At 52.5% G+C, this 12285-nt stretch overlaps 1 protein-coding gene across 2 annotated transcripts; it reads right to left on the bottom strand.

Annotated features, from left to right (window-relative positions):
* Window positions 1–507: 507 nt before the first annotated feature.
* otos2 (otospiralin 2) lies at window positions 508–11041 on the bottom strand. Of its 2 annotated transcripts, none has more exons than XM_052499230.1 (4): window positions 10973–11041; window positions 10548–10641; window positions 8722–8754; window positions 508–1211 (listed from the first exon to the last, which is right to left on the bottom strand). In XM_052499230.1, the coding sequence occupies exons 2-4, from the start codon at window positions 10609–10611 to the stop codon at window positions 1018–1020; spliced, it is 291 nt and encodes a 96-aa protein (XP_052355190.1). In that variant the 5' UTR covers window positions 10612–10641; window positions 10973–11041; the 3' UTR covers window positions 508–1017. The 2 variants fall into 2 exon arrangements, with proteins under 2 accessions (XP_052355190.1, XP_052355191.1); XM_052499231.1 differs by having other exon boundaries at window positions 508–1208.
* Between the last annotated feature and the right edge of the window lie 1244 nt (window positions 11042–12285).

The following is a 12285-nucleotide window of genomic DNA, read 5'->3' as shown; positions in this document are numbered from 1 at the left end:
CGCTACACGGCATGCCCTGTTCCCTGCCACTGCACACCGCTACACGGCATGTCATATTCACTGCCTCTCTCTGATCTCTCTCTCAACATGCAGTAGTTGCCTGCCAGGGGAAAGAACACACATATGAAGAGGTAAAAAATGAATTACTGGTGTATTCAAACACACCCACATCACTGCTCTTTGAATCGCTTAATAGTTAGACATCTGTGGTATGTGGATTTACATAGGGTTGATTACATGGATTAAGCCTCGTAAGTTATTTTGAGTAATAAACTAAATCTGTGTTCGGGAAACTAGACCCGAGTGAGTAGTAGTTTCAAGCGAGCCAGGATTCTGACAAACATGTTGATAGCTGCTGCACGATTGTACTTTTCCATGAATAAATTGTTTAACAACTTTAACTTCTGCGCCACGCACATCTTTTGGGAGGAGAGCTTAGCATGCAGCGACTGTTCAAGTTTAAAGAAACAGACTATTCACAAGAATTCAATCTCCAGGGCCCTGGGAGTTTAATTGGGTCGTGGAAAAGCAGTTTCACACACAGAACGCAGGCAGATTTATTGTTCATGGGCACAAAACAAGTCAAGTGAATGAGAGGCCTGATCTGGTGTCAACGTGTGTTCTCTCTCCCACGTACAGTACTGAGCATCACATGACCTCCAAACAGACATTCCATCCCCTCCCTTTCTCCTCTTTAGTAGGTGTCAATGCATGTCTTTTCCAGGGTCCTCTGAGGACATAGAGTAGGCCTCTATATTCTACACTACTTGCATGCAGTAGAGAGCTGTTGGTTCTAGTTCTGGTCCCGTAATCATAAAGCCTCTTAGAGAAGGAGTGCTGATCTAGGATCAGTTTCTTTATTTTAGATCACAATTCATCAGATTACATGGACAGTGGGGCCTGATCCTAGATCAGCATTCCTACTCTGTCCCCCTGTCCATATACACTTATTCTTTTGGATCTAAAAAAAGGCTAAACTGATCCTTCACCAGTTTTTATATTTGTGGTTGTGGTTCCTCACTCCTCGTCAGGGTTGGACAGCTCATAGCCCAGGCGGCTGGCGGAGGGGAAGTGTGCCCAGAAGGTTCTGGACAGGTCTTCAATCTTCTCATAACCAGCGTACTCGCGCAGAGCCTCCACCCAGCCGAAGAAGTCAGAGGAGGTCAGAGCCCAGTTGGGCATGCTGCGCTTCTCACGCCCCAAATCTGCTGCTGGGAACCAATGAGAGCACGAGAAGAGAAGAGGACGTCAAAAGGGAACCAATCAGAGGCTGAGTGAATGATACTGCACTTCACTAAGACTGGTCACATGACACAACTTGACATGGATTGATAGCCGTTTACTACATACATTATTTTCAGTATAATACACAATCAACACACAATCTGTATTCATTGATTATACATGTGTGTTTGTGACAGTGATAGAACCACTGTACGGAACCTTTGCTAAAGGGAAGTCTGCCTCACCAATGGGAAAATCTACTCTGGCAATTTTCCCACTTCCCAGCCTTCCTCCCTGCTACACCAACCATAGCAGCCTCGTTCATTTCTCCGTGTTCAACTCTCTGTCACCCCTTCACTACAACCTCAGCTTAAGCCGCATTCCTTTAACCAAAGTCAATATAATACCTTGTAAAAAAAACGTCTCGTCTTCGAATTGAAACCAAATCCCCCGTTGAGCATCTCAGGCTTATGGTTGATTAAAGACCAGTCAGGGGCGAGCGGCACTGGACATCCCCTAAGCCCAGAGGTAGGCCTCTCACTGTGGGAGAGCGGGCCTGGTCCACGTTGGAAAAGCAGGCTGGGACAACAACACTCCACAGCTCCCAACTCAAACATAACACAACGGTGTGACTGACTATAGGAATATGATAAGGAACAACACCATGTAGTGTGGAGGCACCAAGGAAGTCTTCCCTCACGTCTGTCCCTCTGACCTCTCTCACGTCTGTCCCTCTGACCTCTCTCACGTCTGTCCCTCTGACCTCCCTCACGTCTGTCCCTCTGACCTCTCTCACGTCTGTCCCTCTGACCTCCCTCACGTCTGTCCCTCTGACCTCTCTCACGTCTGTCCCTCTGACCTCCCTCACGTCTGTCCCTCTGACCTCTCTCACGTCTGTCCCTCTGACCTCTCTCACATCTGTCCCTCTGACCTCCTCACTCTGTCCCTCACATCTGTCCCTCTGACCTCTCTCACGTCTGTCCCTCTGACCTCTCTCACATCTGTCCCTCTGACCTCTCTCACGTCTGTCCCTCTGACCTCTCTGTCTGTCCTCTGACCTCTCTCACGTCTGTCCTCTGACCTCTCTCACGTCTGTCCCTCTGACCTCTCTCACGTCTGTCCTCTGACCTCTCTCACGTCTGTCCCTCTGACCTCCTCACGTCTGTCCCTCTGACCTCTCTCACGTCTGTCCCTCTGACCTCTCTCACGTCTGTCCCTCTGACCTCTCTCACGTCTGTCCCTCTGACCTCCCTCACGTCTGTCCCTCTGACCTCTCTCACGTCTGTCCCTCTGACCTCCCTCACGTCTGTCCCTCTGACCTCCCTCACGTCTGTCCCTCTGACCTCTCTCACGTCTGTCCCTCTGACCTCTCTCACGTCTGTCCCTCTGACCTCCCTCACGTCTGTCCCTCTGACCTCCCTCACGTCTGTCCCTCTGACCTCCTCACGTCTGTCCCTCTGACCTCCCTCACGTCTGTCCCTCTGACCTCCCTCACGTCTGTCCCTCTGACCTCTCTCACGTCTGTCCCTCTGTCCCTCTGACCTCTCTCACGTCTGTCCCTCTGACCTCCCTCACGTCTGTCCCTCTGACCTCCCTCACGTCTGTCCCTCTGACCTCCTCACGTCTGTCCCTCTGACCTCCCTCACGTCTGTCCCTCTGACCTCCCTCCTGTCCCTCTGTCACGTCTGTCCCTGACCTCTCTCACGTCTGTCCCTCTGACCTCTCTCACGTCTGTCCCTCTGACCTCTCTCACGTCTGTCCCTCTGACCTCTCTCACGTCTGTCCCTCTGACCTCTCTCACGTCTGTCCCTCTGACCTCCCTCACATCTGTCCCTCTGACCTCCCTCACGTCTGTCCCTCTGACCTCTCTCACGTCTGTCCCTCTGACCTCTCTCACGTCTGTCCCTCTGACCTCCCTCACGTCTGTCCCTCTGACCTCTCTCACGTCTGTCCTCTGACCTCCCTCTGACCTCTGTCCCTCTGACCTCTCTCACGTCTGTCCCTCTGACCTCTCTCACATCTGTCCCTCTGACCTCCTCTGACGTCTGTCCCTCTGACCTCTGTCCTCACGTCTGTCCCTCTGACCTCCCTCACGTCTGTCCCTCTGACCTCTCTCACGTCTGTCCCTCTGACCTCTCTCACGTCTGTCCCTCTGACCTCTCTCACGTCTGTCCCTCTGACCTCCCTCACGTCTGTCCCTCTGACCTCTCTCACGTCTGTCCCTCTGACCTCCCTCACGTCTGTCCCTCTGACCTCTCTCACGTCTGTCCCTCTGACCTCTCTCACGTCTGTCCCTCTGACCTCTCTCACGTCTGTCCCTCTGACCTCCCTCACGTCTGTCCCTCTGACCTCTCTCACGTCTGTCCCTCTGACCTCCCTCACGTCTGTCCCTCTGACCTCTCTCACGTCTGTCCCTCTGACCTCTCTCACGTCTGTCCCTCTGACCTCCCTCACGTCTGTCCCTCTGACCTCTCTCACGTCTGTCCCTCTGACCTCCCTGTCCCTCTGACGTCTGTCCTCTGACCTCCCTCACGTCTGTCCCTCTGACCTCTCTCACGTCTGTCCCTCTGACCTCCCTCATGTCTGTCCCTCTGACCTCTCTCACGTCTGTCCCTCTGACCTCTCTCACGTCTGTCCCTCTGACCTCCTCACGTCCCTCTGTCCCTCTGACCTCTCTCACGTCTGTCCCTCTGACCTCCCTCACGTCTGTCCCTCTGACCTCCCTCTGACGTCTGTCCCTCTGACCTCTCTCACATCTGTCCTCTGACCTCTCTCACGTCTGTCCCTCTGACCTCTCACGTCTGTCCCCTGACCTCTCTCACGTCTGTCCCTCTGACCTCCCTCACGTCTGTCCCTCTGACCTCCCTCACGTCTGTCCCTCTGACCTCCTCACGTCTGTCCCTCTGACCTCTCTCCTCACGTCTGTCCCTCTGACCTCTCTCACATCTGTCCCCTGACCTCTCTCACGTCTGTCCCTCTGACCTCTCTCACGTCTGTCCCTCTGTCTGTCCCTCTCTCACATCTGTCCTCTGACCTCTCTCACGTCTGTCCCTCTGACCTCTCTCACGTCTGTCCCTCTGACCTCTGTCCCTCACCTCTGTCCCTCTGACCTCCCTCACGTCTGTCCCTCTGACCTCTCTCACGTCTGTCCCTCTGACCTCTCCCTCACGTCTGTCCCTCTGACTGTCCTCTCTCACGTCTGTCTGACCTCTGACTGTCTCTCTCACCTCTGTCCCTCTGACCTCTCTCACGTCTGTCCCTCTGACCTCTCTCACGTCTGTCCTCTGACCTCCTCACGTCTGTCCCTCTGACCTCTCTCACGTCTGTCCCTCTGACCTCTCCCTCACGTCTGTCCCTCTGACCTCTCTCACGTCTGTCCCTCTGACCTCCTCACGTCTGTCCCTCTGACCTCTCTCACGTCTGTCCTCTGACCCTCTCACGTCTGTCCCTCTGACCTCCCTCACGTCTGTCCCTCTGACCTCTCTCACGTCTGTCCCTCTGACCTCCCTCACGTCTGTCCCTCTGACCTCTCTCACGTCTGTCCCTCTGACCTCTCTCACGTCTGTCCTCTGACCTCTCTCACGTCTGTCCCTCTGACCTCTCTCATCTGTCCCTCTGACCTCTGTCCCTCCGTCTGTCCCTCTGACCTCTCTCACGTCTGTCCCTCTGACCTCTCTCACGTCTGTCCTCTGACCTCTCTCACGTCTGTCCCTCTGACCTCTCTCACGTCTGTCCCTCTGACCTCTCTCACGTCTGTCCCTCTGACCTCCCTCACGTCTGTCCCTCTGACCTCTCTCACGTCTGTCCCTCTGACGTCCTCTCTCACGTCTGTCCCTCTGACCTCTCTCACGTCTGTCCCTCTGACCTCCCTCACGTCTGTCCCTCTGACCTCCTCACGTCTGTCCCTCTGACCTCTCTCACGTCTGTCCCTCTGACCTCCTCACGTCTGTCCCTCTGACCTCTCTCACGTCTGTCCCTCTGACCTCTCTCACGTCTGTCCCTCTGACCTCCCTCACGCTGTCCTCTGACCTCTGTCCCTCTGACCTCTCTCACGTCTGTCCCTCTGACCTCTCTCACGTCTGTCCCTCTGACCTCTCCCTCTGACGTCTGTCCCTCTGACCTCCTCACGTCTGTCCCTCTGACCTCCTCACGTCTGTCCCTCTGACCTCTCTCACGTCCCTCTGTCCCTCTGACCTGACCTCTCACGTCTGTCCCTCTGACCTCTCTCACGTCTGTCCCTCTGACTCTCTCTCACGTCTGTCCCTCTGACCTCTCTCACGTCTGTCCCTCTGACCTCTCCTGTCCCTCTGACCTGACCCCTCACGTCTGTCCCTCTGACCTCCTCACGTCTGTCCCTCTGACCTCTCTCACGTCTGTCCCTCTGACCTCCCTCACGTCTGTCCCTCTGACCTCTCTCACGTCTGTCCCTCTGACCTCTCTCACGTCTGTCCCTCTGACCTCTCTCACGTCTGTCCCTCTGACCTCTCTCACGTCTGTCCCTCTGACCTCTCTCACGTCTGTCCCTCTGACCTCTCTCACTCCCTCCTCTGTCCCTCTGACGTCTGTCCCTCTGACCTCCCTCACGTCTGTCCCTCTGACCTCCCTCACGTCTGTCTGTCCCTCTGACCTCTCTCACGTCTGTCCCTCTGACCTCTGTCCCTCACGTCGTCTGTCCTCTGACCTCCCTCACGTCTGTCCCTCTGACCTCCTCACGTCTGTCCCTCTGACCTCTCCTCTCACGTCTGTCCCTCTGACCTCTCTCACGTCTGTCCTCTGACCCTCTCACGTCTGTCCCTCTGACCTCTCTCACGTCTGTCCCTCTGACCTCTCTCACGTCTGTCCCTCTGACCTCCCTCACGTCTGTCCCTCTGACCTCCCTCACGTCTGTCCCTCTGACCTCTCTCACGTCTGTCCCTCTGACCTCTCTCACGTCTGTCCCTCTGACCTCCCTCACGTCTGTCCCTCTGACCTCTCTCACGTCTGTCCCTCTGACCTCTCTCACGTCTGTCCCTCTGACCTCCCTCACGTCTCACGTCCCTCTGACCTCTCTCACGTCTGTCCCTCTGACCTCCTCACGTCTGTCCTCTGACCTCTCTCACGTCTGTCCCTCTGACCTCTCTCACGTCTGTCCCTCTGACCTCTCTCACGTCTGTCCCTCTGACCTCTCTCACGTCTGTCCCTCTGACCTCTCTCACGTCTGTCCCTCTGACCTCTCTCACGTCTGTCCCTCTGACCTCTCTCACGTCTGTCCCTCTGACCTCCCTCACGTCTGTCCCTCTGACCTCTCTCACGTCTGTCCCTCTGACCTCTCTCACGTCTGTCCCTCTGACCTCCCTCACGTCTGTCCCTCTGACCTCCCTCACGTCTGTCCCTCTGACCTCTCTCACGTCTGTCCCTCTGACCTCTCTCACGTCTGTCCCTCTGACCTCTCTCACGTCTGTCCCTCTGACCTCCCTCACGTCTGTCCCTCTGACCTCCCTCACGTCTGTCCCTCTGACCTCTCTCACGTCTGTCCCTCTGACCTCCCTCACGTCTGTCCCTCTGACCTCCCTCACGTCTGTCCCTCTGACCTCCCTCACGTCTGTCCCTCTGACCTCCCTCACGTCTGTCCCTCTGACCTCCCTCACGTCTGTCCCTCTGACCTCCCTCACGTCTGTCCCTCTGACCTCTCTCACGTCTGTCCCTCTGACCTCTCTCACGTCTGTCCCTCTGACCTCTCTCACGTCTGTCCCTCTGACCTCTCTCACGTCTGTCCCTCTGACCTCTCTCACGTCTGTCCCTCTGACCTCCCTCACGTCTGTCCCTCTGACCTCCCTCACGTCTGTCCCTCTGACCTCCCTCACGTCTGTCCCTCTGACCTCTCTCACGTCTGTCCCTCTGACCTCCCTCACGTCTGTCCCTCTGACCTCCCTCACGTCTGTCCCTCTGACCTCTCTCACGTCTGTCCCTCTGACCTCCCTCACGTCTGTCCCTCTGACCTCCCTCACGTCTGTCCCTCTGACCTCCCTCACGTCTGTCCCTCTGACCTCCCTCACGTCTGTCCCTCTGACCTCCTCACGTCTGTCCCTCACGTCTGTCCCTGACTGACCTCCCTCACGTCTGTCCCTCTGACCTCTCTCACGTCTGTCCCTCTGACCTCCCTCACGTCTGTCCCTCTGACCTCCCTCACGTCTGTCCCTCTGACCTCCCTCACGTCTGTCCCTCTGACCTCCTCACGTCTGTCCCTCTGACCTCCCTCACGTCTGTCCCTCTGACCTCCCTCACGTCTGTCCTCTGACCTCTCTCACGTCTGTCCCTCTGACCTCTCTCACGTCTGTCCCTCTGACCTCCCTCACGTCTGTCCCTCTGACCTCTCTCACGTCTGTCCCTCTGACCTCCCTCACGTCTGTCCCTCTGACCTCCCTCACGTCTGTCCCTCTGACCTCTCTCACGTCTGTCCCTCTGACCTCCCTCACGTCTGTCCCTCTGACCTCCCTCACGTCTGTCCCTCTGACCTCCCTCACGTCTGTCCCTCTGACCTCTCTCACGTCTGTCCCTCTGACCTCCCTCACGTCTGTCCCTCTGACCTCCCTCACGTCTGTCCCTCTGACCTCCCTCACGTCTGTCCCTCTGACCTCCCTCACGTCTGTCCCTCTGACCTCCCTCACGTCTGTCCCTCTGACCTCCCTCACGTCTGTCCCTCTGACCTCCCTCACGTCTGTCCCTCTGACCTCCCTCACGTCTGTCCCTCTGACCTCCCTCACGTCTGTCCCTCTGACCTCTCTCACGTCTGTCCCTCTGACCTCCCTCACGTCTGACCCTCTGACCTCACGTCTGTCCCTCTGACTTCTCCTTGTCCCTTGCTGTGTGTGTACATACACTGAATGCACAAGACATTAAGAACACCTTCCTAATATTGAGTTGCACCCCCCCCCACCATTCCTTTGCCCTCAGAACAGCCTCAATTCACCAAGGCATTGACTCTACAAGGTGTTCCACAGGGATGCTTGGCCCATGTTGACTCCAATGCTTCCCACAGTTGTGTCAAGTTGGCTGGATATCCTTTGAGCGGTGAACCATTCTTAATTCACACGGAAAACTGTTGAGTGTGAAAAAACAGCAGCGTGGCAGTTCTTGACCCACTGAAACCTGTGCACCTGGCACCTACTACCATACCCCTTTCAAAGCCACTTAAATATTTTGTCTGGCCCATTCACCCTCTGAATGGCACACATACACAATACATCCATGTCTCGATGGTCTCAAGGCTTGAAAGTCCTTCTTTAACCTGTCTCCTCCCCTTCATCTACACTGATTGGTCAGTCTGAAAGAGTAGGCGTTCTTACATCTACACTGATTCGTCAGTCTGAAAGAGTTGGTGTTCTTCATTTTTTTTTGGTGTATGTCTTCAAGCTATAATTTCACAACTCAAAATATTGAATCAACATTTCTAGGGCTGGTTTGATTGAATCCAACCCCATCTTGGTAACCCCTGGTTACCCAGTCTCCCACACTCACCTTTTCCTTCTCCTCCTGCTGTTTCCTCAGCCCCTGAGTTCGAGGGAGAAAAGACAGGAATTATTCAGACCGAAGGCACCATATGGGTCTTCATGGTGACTCACACAGCCCTGTTGATAGGTGACTTGTGACAAAACAGAGATAGACTTATTCACTAACTGAGGAGTGCTTTTTTTGTATTAATCTCTGTCTATCAACTCTCTCTCCCTCCTTGTCTCTATCTATGACATTGCCCAACACGCTGGGCAGGCAGCAGCAGATTAGCAGACGGGGGTGTTGCGGACAGAGAGAGGGAGACCGAGGCAGTGGGGTGTAAGACGGGATGAAGAGGATATGGAGCGGCTGACTGCTAAGTGCCATGTGCTGCGCCTGGCCCTGGACTGCTCTGACATTCAGACATTCACAGCCTTTATTAAATCTCCTCAGAGGATAGGAAGGTCGTGGCAGATCAAAGAAGAAGGTAAAGCCCAGTGGAGAGAAACAGACCTGGGTTCAAATACTATTTGAATACATTTCAACATGGTTTATCTGGGCTTAATTGAGCTTGCCTGGCACAGTAGAACCAATAGAATAGTCTGAAAAATACGAACCCTGCCCATCTGCCACTCCAGGCAGACCGAAGCAAACGCTAAATGTGTTAGAAAAATCTTGAATAGTATTTGGACCCAGGTCTGGGAGGATACATAGGAGAGGGGAAAGATAAACGCTCAGCTTGGTCAACAGAGACTAGAGAGAGCTAAGCACGGTAGGCGCACAGTGTAATACTTCTACCGTCTCAATGAAAACAAAAGAGGGAGAAGGCAAAAGAAGGGAATGAACTGCGACTGGTCTATTCTGACCCACAACCAGACGCTTTTCATCAAAACAACGTCATTTCCACTCAATCAAATATCTTGGAGGGATGTTGTGACAAAAGATCTATGTCTCTGAATAGCCAATACTGCATGTGCATTATGTTGGCAAGGCAACCAGGAAGAAGCTCTGCTCAATTAAATATACAGTATTGTGGTGTGCTGTTGAAGAAATGGTACCAACTGTCCTCATACCAATATAAAGAACACATGTATATCATGGGAGGGAATCCGTTTCATTTGAAAGAAAAACCTTCAAAACTTTCTCCTCATATTCCACAATAAAATCCAAGTTGACAGAAAAATGTGTGGCTATAAACAATGTAAAGAGACATGTTGAGGACTAAACATCACAGTTGATGCAGCGAGACAGAACCCAGTAAAAACACTATAATCAATACCGTTCTTTCGTTTGCTGCTGTCGACTGTACCGGCTGTTGAAATGTCAGAGTAGTTTGTCAGAAGGTTACATTCCTAGTGAACTAATGGACAACATTCCCTCCAGGGAAACAAATTGACTGACTGTCCGGCTGCATCTCCGAGGTAATTAGTTCCAGCTGACGGTTTCCGAGAGATGCTCCAGACTGCAGTAAGAGACAACAGCAGGCCAATAACCGTCTCCTTCAGATGTAACATTCAACATCTCAATAGTGGAGAATTCCTCTCTCTATCTCCTCTTATCCATCTACAGCACACGGAGCCGAGAACCCAGGAGAGAGCTCGTGAACTTTTCTCTGTTCTTTCACATCAGGCCCACAGAGATATTAGAGAGATGAATTGAAGAAAGGAGGCCGCCACCACCACTTCAGACTTGAGTTTTAGCCAAGTACACATCACAATCCAATACTACTCTTATGCGCAAGATAGGTTAAAATGACATTGAAGAGATTTTGGATTGGGTGCCTTCCACTATCACTGAAAATGGCGGAGGCTCGGAGGCTCTCCGCTCTGTAGAGTGCTGACAGGCTGACTTACCTATTAGAGAGAGGAGACTCAGCAGGACGACCCAGAGCAGCATTGAGACACAAAGACGAGGCATGGTTTTGCACTGTGGTGGGCCACACAAAGACTGAAACGCAAACCACAAACTGTGAGAAATTGTCACAGCTTTTATCCCCGCATGGTTTAGCTTGTTCTGTAACATCTTAAGGTTTCTCTTAGGGAGAGGAGTTGTGTCAGAGGACAACAGAAGGATACAACAAAGAAGGTTTGAATCAAGTAGGAAGACTAAGAGCTACATGGTACATTTCAAGTAGGAAGACTAAGAGCTACATGTAACATTTGAAGGTACATTTCAGATTTTGTAGCAGGTGCAAAGTTGGCATTTCCCCCAGTAAACAGATAAAAAAACACCCAAAACAAAATCAATAAACAATCTTCATTTACACTGATACAGGTACCTGGTGCTGGATCCGGGCTCTTGGTCCTCTTGCTCTGGGCGAGTGTGTGTGTGTTTGTGTAGCGTGTGTATGTCCAGATATACCCAGAACCTGGATGGGAGGACAGATACAGTAAACGGAGCTGTCCAGGATATGTTGGTCCTTCACACTTCAGATCCACATGCCATACCTTGCCTCCGAACCAACCGCCCTCTCTTTCCTACCCAGTCTCCACTTCTCACACCTGAAGCAGACATGTCAACGGACAGAAAGGCTTCCTTTGTGGACGAAGGGGAGATGGAGGAGAGGGGGAGCAGGGGAATGTCAACACTCTTACCCCTCACCAACTCAGTCCGATGCAGACAAATTGTACCTGTCTAGATAACGTACCATTGCTTATGTTCCCGAGCATGGCAATATTATGGCTGTTAAAATGTGTCCATTCATTTAATAAAACACAATCATCAATCATCCTTTCATGTACAGCAAAACGTTCGATCAATACCTGCACATCTTGATCATGAAAGTGACAAAAGTTCATAACCTACATAGATTTTGTAACCCCCATAAGAAAATGTATGCAATTTGTGACGTTGGATAAAAGGGTCTGCTAAATACATTATAATATTCTAAAAGACAAACGATACAAACACTACATGGTCTTTCACATAGTTTCTGGGAGCCAAGGATTGAGTTCTCTCTTGATTCCCCTTTATGTAGGTCTCCACTGCCTCAACCACAGACGACCACAACGGGGGCCTCAAATACAGTCCACATTTACCTCCGTTTGTCCCTGAGGAGTTGTACAGGAGCATTACGCCTCGGCAACACCTGTCCTGGATCTGGCTAGCTAAACGTCCCTTTTTCAGGACCCTGTCTTTCAAAGATAATTCGGAAAAAATCCAAATAACTTCAGAGATCTTCATTGTAAAGGGTTTAAACACTGTTTCCCTGCTTGTTTAATGAACCATAAACAATTAATGAACATGCAACTGTGGAACGGTCGTTAAGACACTAACAGCTTACAGACGGTAGGCAATTAAGGTCAGAGTTATGAAAACCTGGGACACTAAAGAGGCTTTTCTACTGACTCTGAAACACACCAAAAGAAAGATGCCCAGGGTCCCTGCTCATCTGTGTGAACATGCCTTAGGCATGCTGCAAGGAGGCATGGGGACTGCAGATGTGGCCAGGGTAATAAATTGCAATGTCCGTACTGTCGCCTAAGACAGTGCTAAAGGGAGACGGGACGGACAGCTGATCATCCTCGCAGTGGCAGACCACATGTAACAACACCTGCACAGGATCGGTACATCCGAACATCACACCTCCGG

Source organism: Oncorhynchus keta, chromosome 37 (assembly GCF_023373465.1).
Source record: "Oncorhynchus keta strain PuntledgeMale-10-30-2019 chromosome 37, Oket_V2, whole genome shotgun sequence".
NCBI classification, from domain to species: Eukaryota; Metazoa; Chordata; class Actinopteri; order Salmoniformes; family Salmonidae; genus Oncorhynchus; species Oncorhynchus keta.
Note: the sequence above shows the minus strand (reverse complement) of the source record. Positions and strands in the feature narration are given on the sequence as shown.